The sequence below is a fragment of the Vitis riparia genome, chromosome 7 (assembly GCF_004353265.1).
Source record: "Vitis riparia cultivar Riparia Gloire de Montpellier isolate 1030 chromosome 7, EGFV_Vit.rip_1.0, whole genome shotgun sequence".
Classification (NCBI taxonomy): Eukaryota; Viridiplantae; Streptophyta; class Magnoliopsida; order Vitales; family Vitaceae; genus Vitis; species Vitis riparia.
In genome coordinates, this window is record NC_048437.1 from 16260844 (window position 1) to 16282712 (window position 21869).

At 34.4% G+C, this 21869-nt stretch overlaps 2 protein-coding genes across 6 annotated transcripts; one reads left to right on the plus strand and one right to left on the minus strand.

Annotated features, from left to right (window-relative positions):
• Window positions 1–13646: 13646 nt before the first annotated feature.
• On the plus strand, window positions 13647–17396 carry LOC117919165. Of its 5 annotated transcripts, none has more exons than XM_034836276.1 (5): window positions 13647–13724; window positions 14433–14718; window positions 15045–15269; window positions 15363–15839; window positions 15956–17396. In XM_034836276.1, exons 2-5 carry the CDS (start codon window positions 14455–14457, stop codon window positions 16997–16999), a joined length of 2010 nt encoding a protein of 669 aa, XP_034692167.1. In that variant the 5' UTR covers window positions 13647–13724; window positions 14433–14454; the 3' UTR covers window positions 17000–17396. The 5 variants fall into 5 exon arrangements, with proteins under 5 accessions (XP_034692167.1, XP_034692165.1, XP_034692164.1 ...); XM_034836274.1 differs by having other exon boundaries at window positions 13687–13724; window positions 14376–14718; XM_034836273.1 differs by lacking the exon at window positions 13647–13724 and adding an exon at window positions 13731–14258 and having other exon boundaries at window positions 14466–14718.
• Window positions 17397–18622: 1226 nt separating this feature from the next.
• Window positions 18623–21754, minus strand: LOC117918091 (G-type lectin S-receptor-like serine/threonine-protein kinase At1g61420). Its single transcript, XM_034834618.1, has 9 exons — window positions 21457–21754; window positions 21235–21340; window positions 20601–21169; window positions 20295–20387; window positions 20030–20211; window positions 19757–19964; window positions 19411–19648; window positions 19186–19336; window positions 18623–19061 (listed from the first exon to the last, which is right to left on the minus strand). Exons 1-9 carry the CDS (start codon window positions 21752–21754, stop codon window positions 18843–18845), a joined length of 2064 nt encoding a protein of 687 aa, XP_034690509.1. The 3' UTR covers window positions 18623–18842.
• Between the last annotated feature and the right edge of the window lie 115 nt (window positions 21755–21869).

Below are 21869 nucleotides of genomic sequence, written 5' to 3' on the forward strand. Positions count from 1 at the left end.
GTTGAATTATAGATCTCAATCATACGCATTCTCAACTTATTTCATAAATTACAAGTATTTCTAAATGATTTAAAAAATAAGTTACCATTGTCTACTAGCTATCATTGTTTGCTTTACTAATTGTTATAATCACATGGGTAAACACATATCCTATTTGAGATATAGTTCTAAAGCAATCTAAAAAAAAGTTGAGAGAGTATACAACCATGTTGGAAATGGTTTAAAGCAAAAATTAAGCAAGTCAACTTAGGCAAGAAAAAAGACTTAAGAGTTTGGATCAAATTTTAGGATACCTTCCATGAGTTTTTGGTGATCGTTGGTTATGGTTTCAAAGCTGATAAAGTTAGGAATCCAACACTTTAAATAGTACATAAACTGGAGCTAAAACAAAGGAGATATAACCATTTGAAGCAGAGTCATGCAAGGGCAAAAGCCTAATTCAAAATTTACAAGGTCAGTTATAAATTATTAGCCATTTGGAACTCAAAGAAATATAAGGAGAAAAAAGACAGAAGCTTAATTCAAAAGTTAGCACTCACTTTGAATTGAGGGACATGATTTTGAACTCAAAAGATAGAGAATGCAAGATGACCAATTGTTAAGTTCAAAATTTACAATCATTGTGAATGCACATTTCAAACTTGGGACTTTAGACCTCTAGAATCACATACCAATTCAAAATGGATTTTAAACTCACCTAAAATTTTGAACTCATAGGTTGTTTTTGCATTTTAGCTCCGTATTAATTCGAAATGAGTTCCAAACTCTTCAAGTTATTTTGAAATATGCAAGGGACATTTAGAACTCACAAATTTTAGGATTTTAGGACATTTATGATGTAATTTCAATAAAAGTGGCAAAGAGAGTGTGTTACATGTTAGAGTTATGAAAATACTATATAAATGCTCTTTGTTTTAGGTTTTGAAAAAGAATTTTGAAGTTTTAAAGTTTTGTTAAAGAGGAAGATGATTTAGTTTTGTTTACTTTATGCTTTGATTTGAGTCATTGTTTTTCAATTTCTTTTGAATCAATATAGGTCTTGGTTATATTACAGATCGTTTGAGTGACAATACCCTAATGAAAGGTTGAAAAGCCATGCTAGGGTGTGAAACATGAAAACTAAGGTTAGAAACTAAGAGGAATAATAGGTAAACAAGAGTACAATGGAATTAATAAATGGTTCAATGTAAAAATCATGAGATTATAATGTTTTCCTTGTTAGTTTGTATTATGAGATGATATGATAGTATTTTAAAATATGCTAGTGATTCTTAGCTACCCTTGATTGCTGGTTATACTAGTATTTTCTAATGTAATTTATTCTAAGACAAATCTACAAGGATTAGTAAGGATTTAAAAGTCAAGACTTGAAACTAAGTTGAATTTCATTTATTTGACAATAAGTAGGAATCTAAATTGAAAAAAAAAAGGGGGGGGGGGGGGGGGGGGGTTTATAACTTACTAAACAACAGTAAGTTATAAAAGTCATATTAACATCGATTGAACAAGGATCATAAAATATGAATTGATTATTTCCTAACTTGTATGGACCTATCCCACCTCGTTTAAGTATTTTTTTAGGATGAAGATGAAAATTGATCAATAATTAAGATTAGGGTCGCAATAGGGGTGACTTTTTTTCAAACCTATCTCATTGTCATCCCTACATGCCTTAAGTGCATTACTTAACTATCTATAATCATCTTTATATCTTCAGACAACTTATTGATATTCATTAAGAGATTACTACATGTCACTAAGTTATTTATTAAGAGATTCTACACTATTTCTAGTTGTTTGAATACATATCGTAATAGTTCACAAATTTTGTGCATGATTTTAAATAATCATATCTTGCAAGTGTGGAGTGAGCAAAACAATCCAAAATATTGATAAACAATTCCACTTTTCCATTTTTTTTTACTTTTTATATAATTTTACAACCCTTCTTGAGTTGCATATATTTGAGACATTTTAGTTTACATGCCATTATCCTTATTCACAAATGACATTCAACCTTATATATATATATATATATATATATTATAACCTAGCTTGGGCCTTTTGGATGGGAGTCCATGTTAGGTTTGATTTAATTAAATTAAAAAAAAGGAACCAATTCATGGAGGCTTGGTTTAAATGGTAATAATTTTTTTTTTCAATTATTTTGGGGAAAAGTGGGCTATGACTCACTTATTTGGAAAAAAATATAAAAAAGAATCCTAAATTTTATAAATAGGTTTTATCTTCATTTATTTAAAAAAATTTTAAACGACATGCATTTTTCAATAAATTAGATAATATTTCTTGAAGGGACCCATTTTTTTGTTATATCAATAAGTAGACATGCAAATGATTAATTGTAAAGAATACACTTTCCTTTTAGTTCTACTTTTTGTTTTTTTTTTTTAACCATGAGACTTGATTTAGATTTTTGGGAAAGTTAGGTTTTGGGCTATTGATATCTAAATATTATGAAACTTAGAACCCATTTTTACCTTTTTTTTTTTTTTTTTTTTTTTTTACAATGTTGAACCCAAAATATTTTGGGTTTCATGCACTTCAAGTTGAGGTGGTTTTTAATGCCTAATATGCCCTCTCTTCCCTACCAAGTCAACCTCCACATATTAAAAAAAAAAAAACAAAAAATAAAAAAACTTAAAACGTTTTGCCTTATTCACCTTCTCCACTAGACACTGAAATCCAAACAAAAAAATCCCTATCTGTTTTGCTCTCTTTCGAAACCCAAATCCGAAAAAACCCTAACCTCTCTGAGTCTTTCTCTTTTTCCCACCTTCTTCCATGTCTCTCCTGCAACTTCTCACGCCTACAACTAACATGCTTTCTTTCCCTATTTACTAACTCTCAGCTGTTTGTTTCCTATGACGAGGCCTGCAACTAGGGAGTGGAAGATGGGAAAGGAATTTTGGATCATGTTGAAGATGAATCATGGGCAAATCAGCATTTCTTCTTTCTCCGCTCCTCTGTCTAAGTAGTGTCCGTAATTTGATACCCAAATGCCTGTTGGTCAAGTTATTACATCATGTTTTAGTATTACTGGAAACAATATATCAAAAAATTAAAATTTGGTTTCAAATGTGTTGGAACAACGTGTCTATTTGTTTTGTTGCTTTGGTCTAGGGTTTTTAAGAATCTATTCGAGGTAATGAGGTTTACACTCTTTATGAGTCTATTTGTGTGTTAAACTATGCAAAGTTCCAATGATAGGAACAACCTAATTGAATTTAATTCAATTGTGTCTTGATGTGGTTTACATTTAGGATCATGGTTCTCTCTAGTTTCAGAAATGGGGTTCAATCTGAGCTTGCGGGACATATTATGGAAAGTACTTATCCTGCTCTATGACTTATGTCTAGTATGCTACCTGTATATGATTTGGAAATGAACATTTTCATGTAGTCTTCTTTCTCCAATAAGGCTTTGACCCATTCTTAATGTTTTGGTAGGGTAATTGATAGTATTGATGGTAGAAGTTGATGGGATGGTTCTTGTTTCTTATGTTGAAATGGTCATATGATGAGGGCACTTGTATTTTGAAAAGAAATATGATGCCAGTTAAACTCCCTTCTTGCATATAAAAGACTTTAGATGCCTGATTGAACTAATCTTCATCTTTACTATTGTTTTATTTTTCTAGATACAACTTAATATTATTGATGTATATTAAAATATCCACACTCTTTTGTATCCCTCTTTGTTTTTTTTTGTTTTTTTTCTCATGTCTAATTATCAATGAAATTCAAGAACATTTGAGATAAAGGCTTTATTGAGTTGAATTCAATTAGATAGCATAGGATGATAATTAAGAATGTGTCTTTCTTCTTTTATTGGTTATTCATGCATTCCAAGAACGATTCATATTGCATTTGACAAAGGAATTTAAGTAATTTACCTTTAAAAAAATCTCTATTGGTCCTGAGAAAAAAAATATATCTGTACAAAGTCTCTTTTAAACTACATTACTAGAACATTTAAAACCAATATTTCAAGATGTTGTCAAGAAATTTATCAAGGACTCTAATTTTCCTTAACATCTTAGGAGACATAATTAATTTCTTTATTTTCTCAAAGTATTTTATGGGAGTAGAATTAGGTACATTCTCTCTTCTTATTATTTTTTTTTTATTTTTTTCACTCTGTTCTTAGTATGATTTCCAAGGCATTCCTAATTGTTTAGATGGAACTACAGGTCCGCATTGAGTAAGAAGGATGTGCAATCCCTTTCTTAACAACTAGGCTTGGAGATTGTTGATGTAATATTTTTAACTACATTCATTTTTACAATAATTAAGGATTGGTTTTTGCTCGAAAATATTAATTCTTCATTTTGGTCTCCTTCATAGTGAATGTAAGCATAATTATTTCTACATCTTTATTATCTTTGTAAATAATTTTCTGGCTTGAATTGTATAGCATACTCATACAATTCAAAGTTGCAGAAGTCCTAGCCCACAAATTACCATCTCATGTGGATTTGGGAGGTAATAAATTTACAAGTTGAAATACAATGACCTATGATATTCTTATATATTCAAAACCTTTTTATTTGTACAATATATTTTGATGAAATTTCAATATTTATGTTTGCATTTCATTTTCTTTTAAATTTTTAAGTACATTTAGGGTAAAAAAAAAACGCTACCATTAGCTTCAGAATTGGACTTTATATTTGATAAGCATTCCCTTATTATAATATGAAATGCTTTTGGAAGCTGGTTATAGAATTCCTGGAGAAATGCTTTTAAGTAGAACTTTTTTTACCCCTCAATCTTTTACTTTTAGGAAGATTTTAACTCAAGTTGTACAATTTCATATGAAAAAAATTGTCAAATCATCTTTTATGTGAAATTATGGTTCTTTAATTAGTGTTTTGTAGACCCCTAATATTAGGAATCTAGTGGTTTTTGTTGGAATACTCAATTTTCTCTTCAAATCCTTGAACTTAATGTACCATCTTAAACATTTCTTTTTGTTTTACAGATGAATGTTGGAAATAGAATAGGCTGATGAAGGCCAAAGAACCAATTTGAGATAGATTTGGAAATCAATCACTGAATGGTTCAAATGATTTCTTTTCAAGATTCATTTGATTTTGAGTAGATTCAGAGGTTATACTTACAATAATAAATACACAATACCCCATTTTTCATAGTGATCATGTTAGACTAAGATTTTCTATCAACCTTTAAATGTGGCTTATGCCAAGAAGTGAAAGCCATTACTCATGGCAGGTTCCATTTAGGGACTTTTGTGAAGGATGGATGGACCTAAACTTAAGCATTTTTTTTACTGAAGTTGATTAATGGAGACTTGAATTTGCCTTATTTTGCCAAGCAGCAACATAAATAATTATGCAAGGTTTGTCAGCTCATCAATCTATCCCAAACTAAATATTGTGCAATGGAAGTGGATTGTGACAACTTGCTCTTTGGAATGGAGTTAAGGATTTTTTTTATTCCCTCATTCATCTTTGTTTTAGCATATTTGTGATTCATTCTTAAGTTTTTTTCTTTCCTTTTTATTTGAGTTTGCCAATGTGTTCATTCTTAAATATTTTTGGCATGCCTTAAAACTACCTCAAAGGGAACATGTTCATACCCTGGATTGTGGAAGTAAAAAAAAAGGTCTATCTTGGTATATGATGGTAAAAAATGAAAGGATGTTCTTGTAGCCCTAAAATGATCTTTTATTCACAACTAATGTAGTTTTATTTTGCATGTTATGAGAAAATGGACTTGTTTCAATTTTAAAACAGGTAAAAAATGAAAGGATGATAGCTCTTACCTTGCTGGATAAGTAATGAGCCTTGCCTTCTTGCCTTGCAACACCTTTTGGATGCATCATGCATGTTCACTATGTGTGTAGACCCATGAGTTTGAAATTGATGTATGGGTTCTACTTTTGAGGTTATATTCTATAGCCAAAGGAAATGGCTTCTATGAGTTCTACACTTTAGGTTAAATTCTATGGCAAATAAGGTATTATAGCATTTCTTTAATTGATAGTGGGATCTTTTATCAAACATGTTGATTATCAATTGTGGGATCTTACATTATTTATTAGCCTCTTTTTCTCCAAGAAAAAGAAAATATTGGTGTGGATACCATTTGATTAAGTTGTAGGTATTGCAAATACTACTAATGCATGATCCCTTTATGGAGACCACTTATTTTCTATTTAATATAATTTTAGTTATATCCAAATATCTAATTAGTTAACTTTTCAATATAACTTTAGTTATATCTCAATAGCTAAGTAGTTAATTTTTTGTCGATTATTAACATGTGTAGCTACTTTCTAGGAGTCATGGTTTTGAAATTGAGTTAATTTTAAACCAATATTTCATGTCTCAAAGTTAAAATATTCTTTTATATGTTTGTAGGGAATTTGAGTATTAACTATTGAGTATAAATTTTATGCTCAGATGGCCTTGCAAGAAAGTTTAGCTAAATTCAAGAAGCAACAAGAGAAATGTCGATTGACTTTCACCAGCATTGCAACCAAAGCAAGATCCCTTGAGCCTAGAGTGGCTTGAGATGCATGTTGGAGTAGTTGAGCCTAGTGATCATGCTTTGGTAGTTGATGATCTAATTGCTACTGGTAGTAGTCTTTGTGCAGCCATGAATTTGCTTGTTAATCATTTTGTAAAAGTTTGAATGCTATTTATGTATTCAAATATTTTGATCCACTTGATTCCTACATCATCATGGTTGAAAAAAAAAATGTGATATAACATGATTTATTTTAAATTTTACTCTCAAATATCAAAGATGTGTAAATTAGAATCCATTTGGTAGTGATTATAGGAAGCGCTTTTAATATTTCTAATACTTGAAATTTTTTATCATTCAAGTGTTAGAAATGTTAGAAATATACGTTTGAGAATGATTCTAGAAAGCATTTCTAACATTTCTATTTCTAACACTTGAATGATAAAAAATTTTAAGTGTTAAAAATGTTAGAAACACTTTCTAGAATCAGTGACAAACGACCTCTTAATTCTAGTGGTTATTTTATTTTATGAGATCAAGGTTTTGATTTCTTTATGATGTGCCACTGCTTGACCATATTAGATTTATCAAAGATCTTTATCCAGTTGAGATTTGTGTGGAGAATTAAGATAATATTTTTTAGAATTAGATGCTACTACTTTTGGTTTGGACTAGAGATCCTATAGCCAACTTTTGATGGATTTCCAAGAACTATTGTAACTTCGGAACTATTATTCTTAGTAATATCTTTGACCTCATTTGGAGTGATGTTTTTGCCCTTTAAAAAAGAATAGCAATGTTCAGAGAGATTATAAACTCAAACACTTTAAAATTATTTAATCTTTATATAAAATTTATTTTTATAAAATTAAAATGAGTTGAAATAAATACAAAATTAATTTATTAACTTTAATTCTATTGTATTTATTTCTTCTTTTCTTATACTCCCCCTCCCCCCCCCCCCCCCCACCAACTTCTTTTCTTCCTAACAATTTAAGGCAACCCTAAAGCAAAATTGTAAACAACATATCCATGCATCTCCTAAATAACAATGTCATGTTGTTTTTCATCTACGAGCACCTTCAGAAGAAACCAATAGGAAGTTTCATTCCTCAAACTGTTAGAAGATGGGCCATTAGGCAAAACAAAAATTACACCTATCTCATGAATGAAATTAGGTAAAAAAATTTCACACATAATATCAACTTCTCCCATTTCATCCTAGCATAAGAATTAGGTCAAATCACAATTGTGGCTCATGACAAGAAGGAGAATATTAAGCCTTCTCCTCTTATGATTCAAAACAAGAATGAAGATTTTGAGCATAACAACAAATTTAAAAAAATAATAATAAATAAATAAATAAAAGACACTTAGGCCATTGTCATGAAACTAAGAATCTCTAGTTTTGTGATGAAAATAAGAAGCTTCAGTTCCTTTCCCTTTTTCAACCTCATAAGGTATTATGCTATTGTTGTAGGTTCATCCCATTGAAGCTACAAAGAGAAATAATTTGCAAAAAGCATTATAAATAACAATAAATAAGTAGAAATTCATATGTCAAGAACCAAATATACTCCATCAAAAGCTTACATACCAAAAACTTACTCAAAGTTAATGATTTTGATGAGAGTAATCTCATCTGCCACCTTGAAGTGTCCCACTAAACATGCAAAGAATACCATTTCAGAAAGAGATTTGTCACTCATCATCCATGGTTGAAAATCAATATAAGTACATAAAGTATCATTTTTTTTGGATTATATTGTTTTTTTTTTTTTTTTGTCCATTCTTTGGTTAGTTAAACTTCATAGGTTATGGAAATTTGTCCATACTTATGTTGAAGAATGACATAATATGCCCATACTCCAACATGAAGAAAAACATGTGTTCGGTAACACAATTGCATGTATCAACAAGCCATAATCACAAAGAAATTCTTTCCATCATATTTTTCCATGAAACAAATGAACCCTATATAGAAATGAAATACCAAATTTTGGGATCAAAACTTGAGTTAGAAAATTGTGCAACCGAAGAAGAAAAGGGAAATGAGAATGAGCAGGAAATAGACAAGACACTATCCTCACTTCATCACATCTATCACTCGATTCAGTAAACAATCTTGGGTCCTCACCACAACTCAATCATTTAGAAACTAGTTGGAAGAATTTGGATTCAGTAGGAAACACATATTAGTTGACATAAAATTTGAAGGTAGAAAGTACTAAATTGTGAATTTTCAAGTTCAACAAGAAACCTAAAGATTTTAGTTTAAAATTTTCAGAAAGTTAGTTGTTTTAACATATTTTTAAAATTTGATCAGAAATTATAACTACTCAACTAGTTGAAATCGAGAGAAATCCCCAAAATACCAAAGGTGAACCACTTGACCACACAAAATAATAACATAATGACATGCTCTAAGGGTCACGAATGAAGTTCCAAGGCTTTGGATAGGTAGTACCCAATTTTAATTAAGGTAGTACCTAAGGTCGGTTAAGGTAGTGCCTAAGGTTAATTAAGGTCGTACCTAAGGCCTATTAAGATAGTACTTGAGGTACAACCCCCAAAATACCAAAGGTGAACCAATTGAACACACTAAATAATCACATAATGACATTCTCTAAGGGTCATAAATGAGGTTCCAAGGCTTCGGATAGGTAGCACCCAACTTTGACTAGGGTAGTACCTAAGGCCGGTTAAAGTAGTACCTAAGGTTGATTAAGGTGGTACCTAAGGGCTATTAAAGTAGTACCTAAGGTACAGTCCCCAAAATACCAAAGGTGAACCAATTGAACACACTAAATAATCACATAATGGCATGCTCTAAGGGTCACAAATGAAGTTTCGAGGCTTCGGATAAGTACTACCCAACTTTAACTAAGGTAGTACCTAAGGTCGGTTAAGGTAGTACCTAAGGTTGATTAAGATGGTACTTACAACCTATTAAGGTAGTATCTAAGATATAATCCACAAAATACCAAAGGTGAACCAATTGAACACACTAAATAATCACATAATGGCAAGCTTTAAGGGTCACAAATGAAGTTATGAGGCTTCGGATAGGTAGTACCTAAGGTTGGTTAAGGTAATACCTAAGGTTAATTAAGGTGGTGCTTAAGGGCTATTAAGATACCTAAGGTACAGTCCCCAAAATACCAAAGGCGAACCAATTGAACACATTAAATAATCACATAATGACATTCTCTAACGGTCACAAATGAAGTTCTGAGGCTTCAGATAGGTAATACCCAACTTTAACTAGGGTAGTACCTAAGGTCGGTTAAAGTAGTACCTAAGGTTGATTAAGGTGGTACCTAAGGGCTATTAAAGTAGTACCTAAGGTACAGTCCCCAAAATACCAAAGGTGAACCAATTGAACACATTAAATAATCACATAATGGCATGCTCTAAGGGTCACAAATGAAGTTTCGAGGCTTCGGATAAGTAATACCCAACTTTAACTAATGTAGTACCTAAGGTCGGTTAAGGTAGTACCTAAGGTCGGTTAAGGTAGTACCTAAGGTTGATTAAGGTGGTACCTACGGCCTATTAAGGTAGTACATAAGATATAATCCACAAAATACCAAAGGTGAACCAATTGAACAAACTAAATAATCACACAATGGCATGCTCTAAGGGTCACAAATGAAGTTATGAGGCTTCGGATAGGTAGTACCCAATTTTAACTAAGGTAGTACCTAAAGTTGGTTAAGGTAGTACCTAAGGTTAATTAAGGTGGTGCTTAAGGGCTATTAAGGTAGCACCTAAGGTACAGTCCCCAAAATACTAAAGGTGAATCAATTGAACACAATAAATAATCACATAATGACATGCTCTAAGGGTTACAAATGAAGTTCTAAGGCTTCGGACATGTAGTACCCAAGTTTAACTAAGGTAGTAACTAAGCTCCGTTTAGGTAGTACCTAAGGTACATGACGGTGGTACCTAAGGGCTATTAAAGTGGTACCTAAGGTACAATCCCCAAAATAACAATGTGACTTGCAACCGGATATGTTGTAAGTTCCATTTGGATTTAATGCGACTTGTAGGTCATATGGTTATTTGGGAATAATATGGTTTCCATAACCCAACACAAAAGTTCAAGTCCACCAATGACTCCAAAATAGTTGATGTGCTCCATTTCAAACAAAGAAACTAAAAAACAATAAATAAAAATTATGTACCTTTAGATTTCGGTTTGGGGTTAGGGCAAAATGTTACTCAAGTCAGTAGTTAAGAAGAAGATGAAGGGTGTAATGCTTTTGGTGATGAGATGACGAGTTCCGAGCATGCCTAAATACCAATCCAGAAATCCAATCTTAGAGGACCGTGATGATGATAATCAAAACAAATAGGCACAAAGTAGATTAATTGGGTGAGAGATTTCTAAATCCCCAATATTTTCGAGTTGGTGAATTGATGGAAATGGAGATGAAGGTAAAGTTTTAATCTTAACGTTTCTTTAGGTTTCGAGAGGGACAAGAAGAAGAACAAATAAGATCTTGAGTTTTCTTTGGTGCTTGATGGAGAAAGGGAAGAGAGAGAATTTAAATTTTGGTTTTTTTTTTTTTTAACATGTGGACGCTTACCTGGTAGAAAGGGAGGGTAAATTTGGCATTAAAAACCACATAAGCTCAAAGCGCATGAAATCCAAAATATTTTTAATATTAATATGGTCAACTTTAGAATGGGAAAGTTGGGTTTCTATTTTACCAATATTTCCATATCAGCCTATGGAAACCAAAGAAACCCCTATATAATCACATAATGAGATGCTCTAAGGGTCATAAATGAAGTAAGTAATGTTCACAATTGAAGTAAGTAATGTCCACAACTAAAGTTTCGAGGCTTCGGACATGTAGTACCCACGTTTAACTAAGGTAATACCTAAGCTCCATTAAGGTAGTACCTAAGGTAGATTAATGTGATATCTAAGGACTATTAAAGTAGTACCTAAGGTACAGTTCCCAAAATAAGAAAGGTGAATCAATTGACCACACTAAATAATCACATATTGACATGCTTTAAGGGTCACAAATGAAATAATGTCCACAATTGAAGTTCTGAGGATTCGGATAGTTAGTACCCAAGTTTAACTAAGGTAGTACCTAAGCTCCATTAAGGTAATACTTAAGGTAGATTAAGGTGGTACCTAAGGCCTATTAAGGTAGTACCTAAGGTGTAGTCCCCAAAATAGGAAAGGTGAACAAATTGAGCACACTAAATAATCACATAATGACATGCTCTAAGGGTCACAAATGAAGTAAGTAATGTCCACAATTGAAGTTCAAAGGCTTCGGACAGGTAGTACTCAAGTTTAACTAAGGTAATACCTAATCTCTATTAAGGTAGTACCTAAGGTACATCAATGTGGTACCTAAGGGTTATTAAGGTAGTACCTAAGGTACAATCCCTAAAATAACAATTGCAACTTGCAATCGGATATGTTGTAAGTTCCATTTGGATTCAATGCGACTTGTAGGTCATATGGTTATTTGGGAATAATATGGTTTCCACAATCCAACACAAAAATTCAAGTCCACCAACGACTCCAAAATCATTGATGTGCTCCATTTCAAACAAACGAACTAAAGAACAATAAATAAAAATGATGTACCTTCACATTTCAATTTGGGGTTAGGGCAAAAAGCGACTCAATGACAGGAAGAGATATCTTGTTGATGAAGCCAATATTTTGGATTCTAGCTTTCAGTTCGAGTATGCGTTACTATAGTAAATTCACAATCATAGATACGCCTCTTGAAGTCGTCTTTTAACCGAACTTTCTTAAGATGGAATGTTCTATTTCGTTGCACTTTTATGTGGACAAGAGAGAAACATGCAGGTTAGAGTTCTGGATTAATGGTTTTTTCTCTCAAATAAGACAATTTTTGGGAAATTTCAGATGGGTTTCGGGATTGTGTGGGTGATGAAGCCAAGAGAGAGAGAGAAATGTTCCCAAATTAGAGAGAAGAAAGGTTTCATATTAGGGAGATAATGGTCTATTTGTCAAGTCGGGTGATTTTTCATAGGTTTCAAATTCACATTTTTTTGTTTTTAAAATTTTTAGTCTCTTTTGTGACATGGAGGGCTTGCTGCTAATATGGAGACAGGGTTGTAGCTGACATGGAGGCATGGAGGGGCAATCTAGGAACATAAAATGGAGTCAACAAAGAGTGCACGAGAAAGATAATATTTTCCCATTTGACAGTTAAATCTCATATTCCAGCTAATTAGAGTTTGATTGTCATATTACTTTCAAATAGTTGGCCGTAAACACAACTTTCCCTATATTTTTTTTTTATCTCTAGAAACAAACATCCTTTGGAATATTAAACAACAATAAAATAAGAAATTTAAAAAATTAGAAATATAATTAAAACTAAAATACTTAAAAATTAAATACAATGAAAACAAAACAACTTAAAAAATAAAAAAATAAAATATTAACTCGTATTGTATTTCTCTTTCTCGATATCTATATTTTAAACTTGTGTACTTTTATGAACTAAGTGAAAGTTAATGTTTTATTTTTATATTTTCAGTTTTTGAGTTTTTAAATTTATTTTATTTTATTGTAGATATCAACCAACAAAAATTTTATTCAATTTTGTTAAAAAAAGATAATAAGATAAAGGGTCTTATATAATATAAAATATAAAATTATTATTTATTTGAAGATTAGAAATCTTGTGGAATTTGTCGAGAATGATTTGTACCTCATATATATAATAAAAATTTATAAAATATTTATTTATAAAATATATTTTTATTAACTTAAAATAACGAATTAAGTTTTTGATATCATCAAGTAAGGGGTTATTTGAGAAAATAATTATTTGATTTATGAAAAAGTACATGTAATTTAAAATATTTTTAAATTACTAAAAATAAAATTGATTTATAAAATTTGAGGTTCTTTATTCTATATATTTTTAAATTAGTGGGGCAAAATTCATTTTATGGTTTAAGGAGGATGATTTTTCTTGTACTTTATTTATTTATTTATTTAAAAAACAATAAAAATTCAAGGTTGAACACCTTTTATTTTATGAATTATTATTATTTTTTAAATAATAAAAATCCCAGGTCATGAGGCAAAAACCCTTCATGGGCTTTTGAGTCTTTGAGTTTTTGTGCGGAACAACCGACGCAGCGAAGGGTTAAATACGATCGGCGCTCTCTCGTCTCTCTTCATCACACCTGGTAATCCCCCGATACTTGTTCCATTTTCTTGGGTCACCGAAGAACCCGCACCATGTAGCTGAAACTTCTGATACTTGTGTCCTAGACACACCAGTTTTGACCAAAAAAAACTTGCTCTCATGTCTTTAGGGTTGATGTTGTTGATCAAATTTGCTTGTTTTTGCAAGAATTGATATTGGTAAATTATCTACATCGTTGAAGTCATTCACTTATGTCTGAAATATCCAAAATTTGAATGCGTTGTACCTCTATGAGCATGATAATCTTCATTGTATGAATGTTTTGGGTACTAATCTTACTTGGGTAATTTCAATTTCTATTGATTAAAGCCATTGGTAGTGATATTATGGTCATAAATCATGTTTTTCAATATTTTTTAGAATTTCGTTAAACTTGGATTCCTAGTACTGCACCTGAACAGTTACAGATCGTGCCATTTGAAATTCTGGAATAGGAATGAATGATTTCTGGGTATCTGATTTTGGGAAATGGATATCCTATTTCTGCAAATTGCTATCGTCTTTCTGTGAATAGGTATTCCATTTCAGTTCCAGCATTGTTGATTTCTGAATTTGATGTTTTCACACACTGAAATGAATAACGGAGATTTCTCCATACCAATTTCATGGAATGGGTATTGGTTCCATTCAGAGAAGGGTTATTCCATTTCATTCTATCCCAGCAGCTGGTCTAAATCGATTTGAGCAGGTTGTGATCGTGATTTCTAGTTATGGTTTATAGGGACGAGAAAATGGAAGAAAGGCTCAACCAAAATTGTAGTAGTAAGGAGGAGGAGGAAGAAGAAGGTATCACAACAACAAGGATATTTGTGGGAGGATTGGGAGAAACTGTGACCAGCGATGATATTCACAAGATGTTGTCATCTTTGGGAACGGTTAAGGTAGTGGATATTGTAAGGACCAAAGGTCGTAGCTTTGCTTATTTGGACTTCCTTCCCTCATCCGCAAAATCTCTTCCCAAACTCTTCAGCACGGTATTCTCGCTCACTCATTCTCTCTCTATTTTCTTGTAAGATCCATAAAGATTTTCAAAATTTAGTTACTTTGTATTGGAGTAACATAGTGTCTTTTAGCTTCTGTATAGACTCAATTATTGCAGTTCATCTCACAGTTTATTTCAAAATTCTACTAATGAACTCTGTGGTCATATAACTACCTTATTTGCTTTAAGAAAGCACCAACAGATGAGTACCTGGGCGGTGCACATGTTGTTTGTTTATTTATTGACATATTAGAGGAGAATTTTGTTTTATGTTGGATATGGTGGCTTACACTCATATTTTAATTTGTAAGCATACAGTATAATGGGTGCTTCTGGAAGGGAGGGAGGTTGAAACTTGAAAAGGCTAAAGAACATTATCTTGTTCGCTTGAGTCGGGAGTGGGCTGAAGATGGTGAACTTTCAATCAGTCAACCTAGTAATAGTATTGATAAAAATACAAACATCGTCTCTTCAGATAAGCTCAAGAAAACTGTGAATCAAGAAAAGTCTCAGCTGCGGATTTTCTTTCCCAAGTTGAGAAAGGTAAAGATCTAGAGTTAGAATACCCTTACTTTGGTTCATCATTGTGTGGCACATGGAACATTCTCTAATTTGAAATGGGACTTTCTTGTGCAGATGAAGTCATTACCTTTTAGTGGAACTGGCAAGCACAAATATAGTTTCCAACGCATTGAAGTTCCTTCTCTCCCAACCCATTTCTGTGATTGTGAGGAACACTCTGGTCCTCCTCTCATTGCTCAAAAACAATACTTTTGTGATCCAGAGCCACAAAGTGGTGGGATGAACAAGGAGGAGCTTAGTATGATGAACTCAGTAATGAACAAGATCTTTGAGAGGGAAACTGATTTAAAGGTGGCATATAATGTGACTGGACTGACCAAGGGAGGACACGATTCCCTCAAGTCAACTGATGAACAGCTAATTGATGACAATGAATCAGATCATGCAGCAGACGAGGATGAACTGCGAGTTGATGGTAATGAATCAGATCTTGCAGAAGATGAGGATAACCTTGTAATTAACATGTTCACTGGGAGACACAGAATGGCGTTGCTAGGGAGCCAGGAACAGGAAGCAATATCAATGAATCAGGTATATGTCAACATTCAATGGTGCAGGGCAGTTGTTTTTATGGTTCTGTGCATATTGGGTGTCTTTCTATTTCCTAACCTGACTTTCTTTACTCTTCTGTTGCCTTGAATACCCAGAAGTCAAGATTCAATGAAACCTGGACATCGACAGATGGGCCAGCCCCGATTTCTTTACCTTCTACCAAGAAGAGGAAATCACTTCATATTGATGAGAGTGATGGAAATGAATTTTTGTCTGCCATCCCTGGAAAGAAGCCAAGCTTGCAAACGCATTCAAATGATTCAGGAGTACAATCGGGTGCTCAAACTAGTGAACTGAGACCAGGCATCCAGAAAACAACTGCCAATCTTTCATGGTCTCAGAAATCTTCATGGAGAGAACTTGTTGGTGATAAGGGCAACAGTCCATTCATCATCTCAGACATGCTGCCAGGTGTTGCTTCAAGAAAACAAGAGCAGGTGAAGTCTGATGGTCTAAATGTGCATGATATTATTGACAGCAAAAAGCCAAACCTAGTAAACTATGAAAACTTGGAAGCCCAATCTGGAAAATTGAAAGGGCTGGAGGGCCTCACAGAAGCTCAGCCTCCCATACCTGATGGAATTGTAAAAAGTTCTGGTAGAGGTGCTTCATGGCTCCAGAAATCCTCATGGACGCAACTTGTTAGTGAGGCTAATACTAGTTCATTCAGCATCTCACAAATTCTGCCTGGGATTCCTTTTGAAAAACAAAAGCTACCAAAATTCTCTGATGTGGACCTTGTAGTTTCCAGTGGTAGCAAGCACCATGATCAAGTGAAGCCGCATTCAAGTGAGACTATAAGAGATGGAAATGAAAAATTGGAAGTTGGAAAAGGATTCACTACTACTAGTAGCTCTGATATGGTAGCTTTGGATGAAGAACATAATTTTGTTGATCTGGATGTTGAGAAGAGTACACCAGAAAAAGGTGTACAGATGATAGGCAATAATGAAGTTTCTGCTCGAACACTTAGGAAGAAACCTCACATAGGCCCCAAGCAAACATCTATCAAGGATGTTAAAATTGGTGAAACATGCTCTTTCATGAGAACTGCTACTTCTGTGAAAGAATGGAGTAAAACTAAAGCAGCTCTAAGTGGGTCGCTGAAGAAAAAAAATAATGAGAAGTTGGTGCTATGAACTCCTGAGATATGTTTAAAGTAACATTGATAAGTTAGTGCAGCTTCAAAATTATTTAGCACGGTTAGAGGCCATGAGACAAAAATACCTCTTCAACCAAGTTTGAACAACAAGGTCTGTTTGACTAAAATAGGGGATCATTTGAGCTGGCAAAGGTTGTGGAAATGCAGTGTGATGTGAACTCTTCATGTTTTAATTTTAATCTCTTTATTTGGATCCAATTTAAGATGCAAGCTATTAGTATTAGTACATCACTATGAACTAGTTCTTATGGTCTATTTTTTTTATGTTTAGTCATCATGAATTGATGTGGTACCTGCTTTGAGAATGTGAGAAAAGTATGCCTCAAATGGAGAGTCTTAGTTGTAATATATGTAATTCTTACAACATTTTGCCATTATTTTCTGTCATTTCCCCATTAAGGTTGTTTAAACAAGTACTGTGGTTCATAGCTGTCCTGCAGCAGGAACCTATCTTTTTAGTAACCAAGCCCAGTTATTCAAAATCTTTGATGGACAAAACTAGAACTTGGAACGGCCAGTTCTGGGTTTTTGACCAAATAAAGAGGTATCCTATTTTCCCAATCCATTCCACTTCTCTCGTTTAACCCATGGTAGCTTTCTTCCCCCTCTTTAGTCACCCTTGAGTAGACCTATAGGATTCTCTGTTCAAATGTTCAGAATTTTAATATTTTCTGGGTCTCTATTAATGGTTTATGCTAGTTGCTAATGCTCGAATAGCCCAACCTCTACTTGGATTCATTGCCAAAATTTGTTTTTGGTTTGACACCTGGATATTTGTTAGGGTTCTGGTTGGTTTTGTTTTCCTGAGTTGCCATGCATGGTTTTTGAAGAGTCCTTGTACAGGAAATAGCATTTTTGGGGAGAGAGATAACTTTATTGCAGAGTTTGTGGTGTCTTAGTTATGACTTCTTTGTTGAAGAACCAGAGTGAAGGAACTAGTTTGGATGCAGTGGTGGCAAAGCAAGGGAAAGAGGATTGATCAGAATTATTGAGGAACTGTGATATATTTGACGGGGAATGGGCGAAGCATGAGTGGCATCCGTTCTACAGACCTGGGTATTTCTTTGCACTGGACTAGTCCCAACAAAATTCTGTGCAATTCAGTTGCTTTAATGGCATGCCTGATTTATCATAAACTAAGTCATACATTATCTCTGCTTTCATTGTCAGGTTTCTCGGTATGAGTGCTCCTCTTTGTGTTGTCAAAGGATTAATTGGGTTCTTTTACTTGCCTGATTAGGTATTACTTGGGCGCTTCTAGCAGCAATAAGGCAGGTGAGCATGCTAGCTGGCGTCTTAAGTTAATTAGCAGAAAAGGAGTAAGGATGACAACATCCTTCAGTTGGCATGGTGCTTTTGGAAGGAGCAAAATAGCAGAAGCTTGGGCAGGGAGGGGAAAGGGATTAGAACTTTGGAAAGAAACCTTCAAGATATGGTTCTGAGGTCCTAGTATAACTGGTTGAAGGATCCTACCTTTGAGATTCTCATTTTCTGATTTCATTGATTAGCTGGCCTTTGATCATCGTAAGTAGATTTCCTTTCGACTCTAGCTAAGACATAAATCACATGGACACTGTTGCCACCTTGTGTTTTGATCATCTATTCAATGGCAAATAATGTATTATGGAACATATAGATAGACATATATAATTGTATGTTTTGAAGAGCAAAAGGGCAAATAGAGCTCCAGAATACATGGGTACAAATATGTTCCAAATGCTCACAAAACCAGCTTCAGTTGTGATCAATTTCTCATCTTGACCCACCTTCCATCTCTCAAGTAGTTACATTTGCAGAGCAGAACAACCCCCTGGCTCGCCTTAAGTGCAAAGTGGGGGTGGATTTGGGTTGGGTAGGCCCTCAGTTTTGTTGGTAAGTATGGAGCAAACTTGTGACATTGTAGGCCTCTCTTCTGCACTATTCTGAACACACAAGAGAGCAACATGAATGCATCTCAACATTTGGGTTCTTGAATGGGGATCCCTCACTGCTGGATCCACTAGCTCCAAGCTATTGCCTTCTCCCCATAACTTCCAAGCCTGAATCCAGTTCATTTTATGGACCGTTTACTTACGAGGCTAGCATGCAAAATTATGGAAGCATACAGCATACACTGGGTATTGATAATAATGTAGAGACTAATATGAGATCTAACGGACTTACATGGTTTATAAGGTTTCCGGCCCCATTCTTAGAACCACAGGGAATATTCATCTCGCGGCTCACAATCTCCAATAGTAGGACCCCAAAGCTATAAACATCTGTTTTACGTGAATAAACTCCCCACATGGCATATTCAGGTGGCATGAAACCCCTGCATCCGTAATAGAAAGCTCAATCCATTAGAATGAAGAAGAAAGCAGATAAATAAACAAGAGTCGCTCTTACGGTGTTCCAACAATATTATTGGTTTTTACTTCTGATGCATTTGGCTCAAAAATTCTGGCAGTGCCAAAATCAGAAATTTTGGGGTTCATGTCATGATCGAGTAGGATGTTACTTGCTTTTAGATCTCTATGAACCATGTTCAATCTTGAATGTTTGTGCAAGTAATCAAGTCCTTGCGCAATCCCCTCGATTATATTGCACCGTGTATTCCAGTCCAACCCCTTTCTTCCAGCAGGAGCTGAAAATTTGGGTGAACACAACTAGTAAATTGTTTTATGCAAAAAAACATAAAAGCATAGGAAAAAGTTATGCAAACAACAAGAAGGAAAAAGGGAGGTATTAAAACCAAAGAGGACGTCTTCCAAGCTTCTGTTGGGCATGAACTCATAGATTAACATCTTTTCTTCTCCCTCGATGCAGTAACCCAAAAGTCTGACAAGATTTCTGTGTTGTTGTTTGGCAATCAGTCTTTCATTATAGAACTGCGCCGATCCCTGTTCGGAATCCCTTGAAAGTCTCTTCACTGCTATTTCTTGGCCCGTGGATAATTTCCCCTGCAAAAATAATCCACAATCCATAACGAAGCTTTAAATGAGGTACTTCAACAAATTATAATTACCTTATAGACAGGACCAAAACCACCCTTTCCAATTTTATTTTCATCTGAAAAGTTATTCGTGGCAGCCATAACAGAAACTAAACTGAACTGTTTGACTTTGTCAATATCTTTTGAATCACTCAGTGCGTTTGCAGTTGATGATTTGCGCCTTTTACAAGAAGTTTCCCCCATTTTTCCATCCCCTGTTATACCAGAAGCCACAAGTCCAATTATCCAACCCATTAACAAATGGCATTGCTATCATCTACAAAAGTTAAAATACTACCTCTGGAGTTTCTCTGTGAACAACAAAAGACAGGTAACATGAACAGAAATACCACTACAACGAAAATGATAACCCATATCCACCAAGGCTTCCCTGCATAGGTAGAAGTGAATAAATTTTATTGTTAGAGCAGAACTCAAGAGAGAGAGAGAGGGTCTTTAATGGTTTTGCTATAGGTCCTCTAATGGTAGACGATTATACAGTAGGACCTTTTTTTTGTAGGTTTGTAAATTCGATGAAGATGTGAGATTTACCAAGTACTTTGTTTTGGTTACTTTTCGGAATGCAATACATAGAGCTTCTTACCTTTGTCTTCTGATGAGGACAAAACGTAGAGCTCCTCCTGATTTGCATCACCCACTTGGGCTCGTGGCAATTCATCCCTCCAAAACTGACATCCAGTTCCATTGGTGAATACAGTATTACAAGCAGTACAAGAACAATTGTTCCTGCATATAGCCTGACAATCACTAAGGCCCAAGCTCGTATCTATGTTCATTAATGATGGATATCCTGAATTGAGAACCGATTGCTTCATGAATTGGTAGTCTCTAGTCCTGCAAGTGGGTGGCTCTTGCACTGCACACCCTGGATATTTGTCATAACGATCACACATATCTTCCTTCACGAATAGAGTTCCGTGAGTGTCAAAAAATCCCCCTCTCGAGTTCAATACCCACTTTGAAATAGCTCCGTCTTGAACTGAATAGCTGAAGTAGATCTCGTTGTCATTACAAACACTGATGAAATAGTAGATGCTATGGTGAGTTGCAAACCTCACCGAAGAAATGAACTCAAAACCCAAATCTTTTAGAATTCCACTGCTCCAGTAGATGTCCCTCGGCGTTTCATTACCAGTTGTGTGCCATTCCATTCTAGAGTGAAAGTCCCAGGATCAGGCACTTGTTCGTTTATCCACGAAGCGAGTGACCAGTTTTGCCTGGTTTTCAAGTTGATGCCTAGTTTCATCCCAGGCAGGAGCGTGTCTGTAGGATCATCGAAACTTTCCCATAGTGTCTGCTTCACCGATCCATCTGTATTTAACTCTGCCACAACAAAATTTCCAGAATCAAGCAGGGTAGCTATGGAGTTTCCGGATGCTTGATTGGAATTCAAGACAATTGGATCACCCCACTATGAATGATCATCAATGTGCCATTGCCATCCAACATGAGATTTGCATTGGTGCCAGATATAGGCTTATCTCTGTTAGCAACCCAGACTTTCTTGTTGTTAACATCACTTGTGTACCAGATTCCTAAATAAGTGCCCGTGTCCAGGCTGAAGAACCCGAGTGTGAAAGTCCCTTGTGCCGAAACCAGTAAATTCTCCGAGAATGGAAGCCCTTCCCCAAGTTTGATGCTGTCTGTGCGTGCACTACAAGAGCAAGGTCCTCCCAACCAGACACACGACAAAATGAGAGAGAGAATTGCACTGCCAAGGCACTCACTGCTCCCCATCTCTGCTATAACTCAAAAGGGCTGTCTGAATCCAACTTTCACTTTCTATATGCCTTTGTATAGATCCATCCTTCACCTAATTAACATTGCCTTGATACATCATGTGACCACGTGG

Coding starts and splice junctions, on each gene's coding strand:
- LOC117919165 (XM_034836273.1), top strand. CDS start 14,185: ATGATTTCTGGGTATCTGATTTTGGGAAATGGATATCCTATTTCTGCA. Junction 14,719..15,044: donor TTCCCAAACTCTTCAGCACG/GTATTCTCGCTC, acceptor GTAAGCATACAG/TATAATGGGTGCTTCTGGAA. Junction 15,270..15,362: donor TCTTTCCCAAGTTGAGAAAG/GTAAAGATCTAG, acceptor TTTCTTGTGCAG/ATGAAGTCATTACCTTTTAG.
- LOC117918091 (XM_034834618.1), bottom strand. CDS start 21,754: ATGGGGAGCAGTGAGTGCCTTGGCAGTGCAATTCTCTCTCTCATTTTG. Junction 21,341..21,456: donor TGCAAATCTCATGTTGGATG/GCAATGGCACAT, acceptor TTGTTGTGGCAG/AGTTAAATACAGATGGATCG. Junction 19,965..20,029: donor GTTTTGGTCCTGTCTATAAG/GTAATTATAATT, acceptor TTATTTTTGCAG/GGGAAATTATCCACGGGCCA.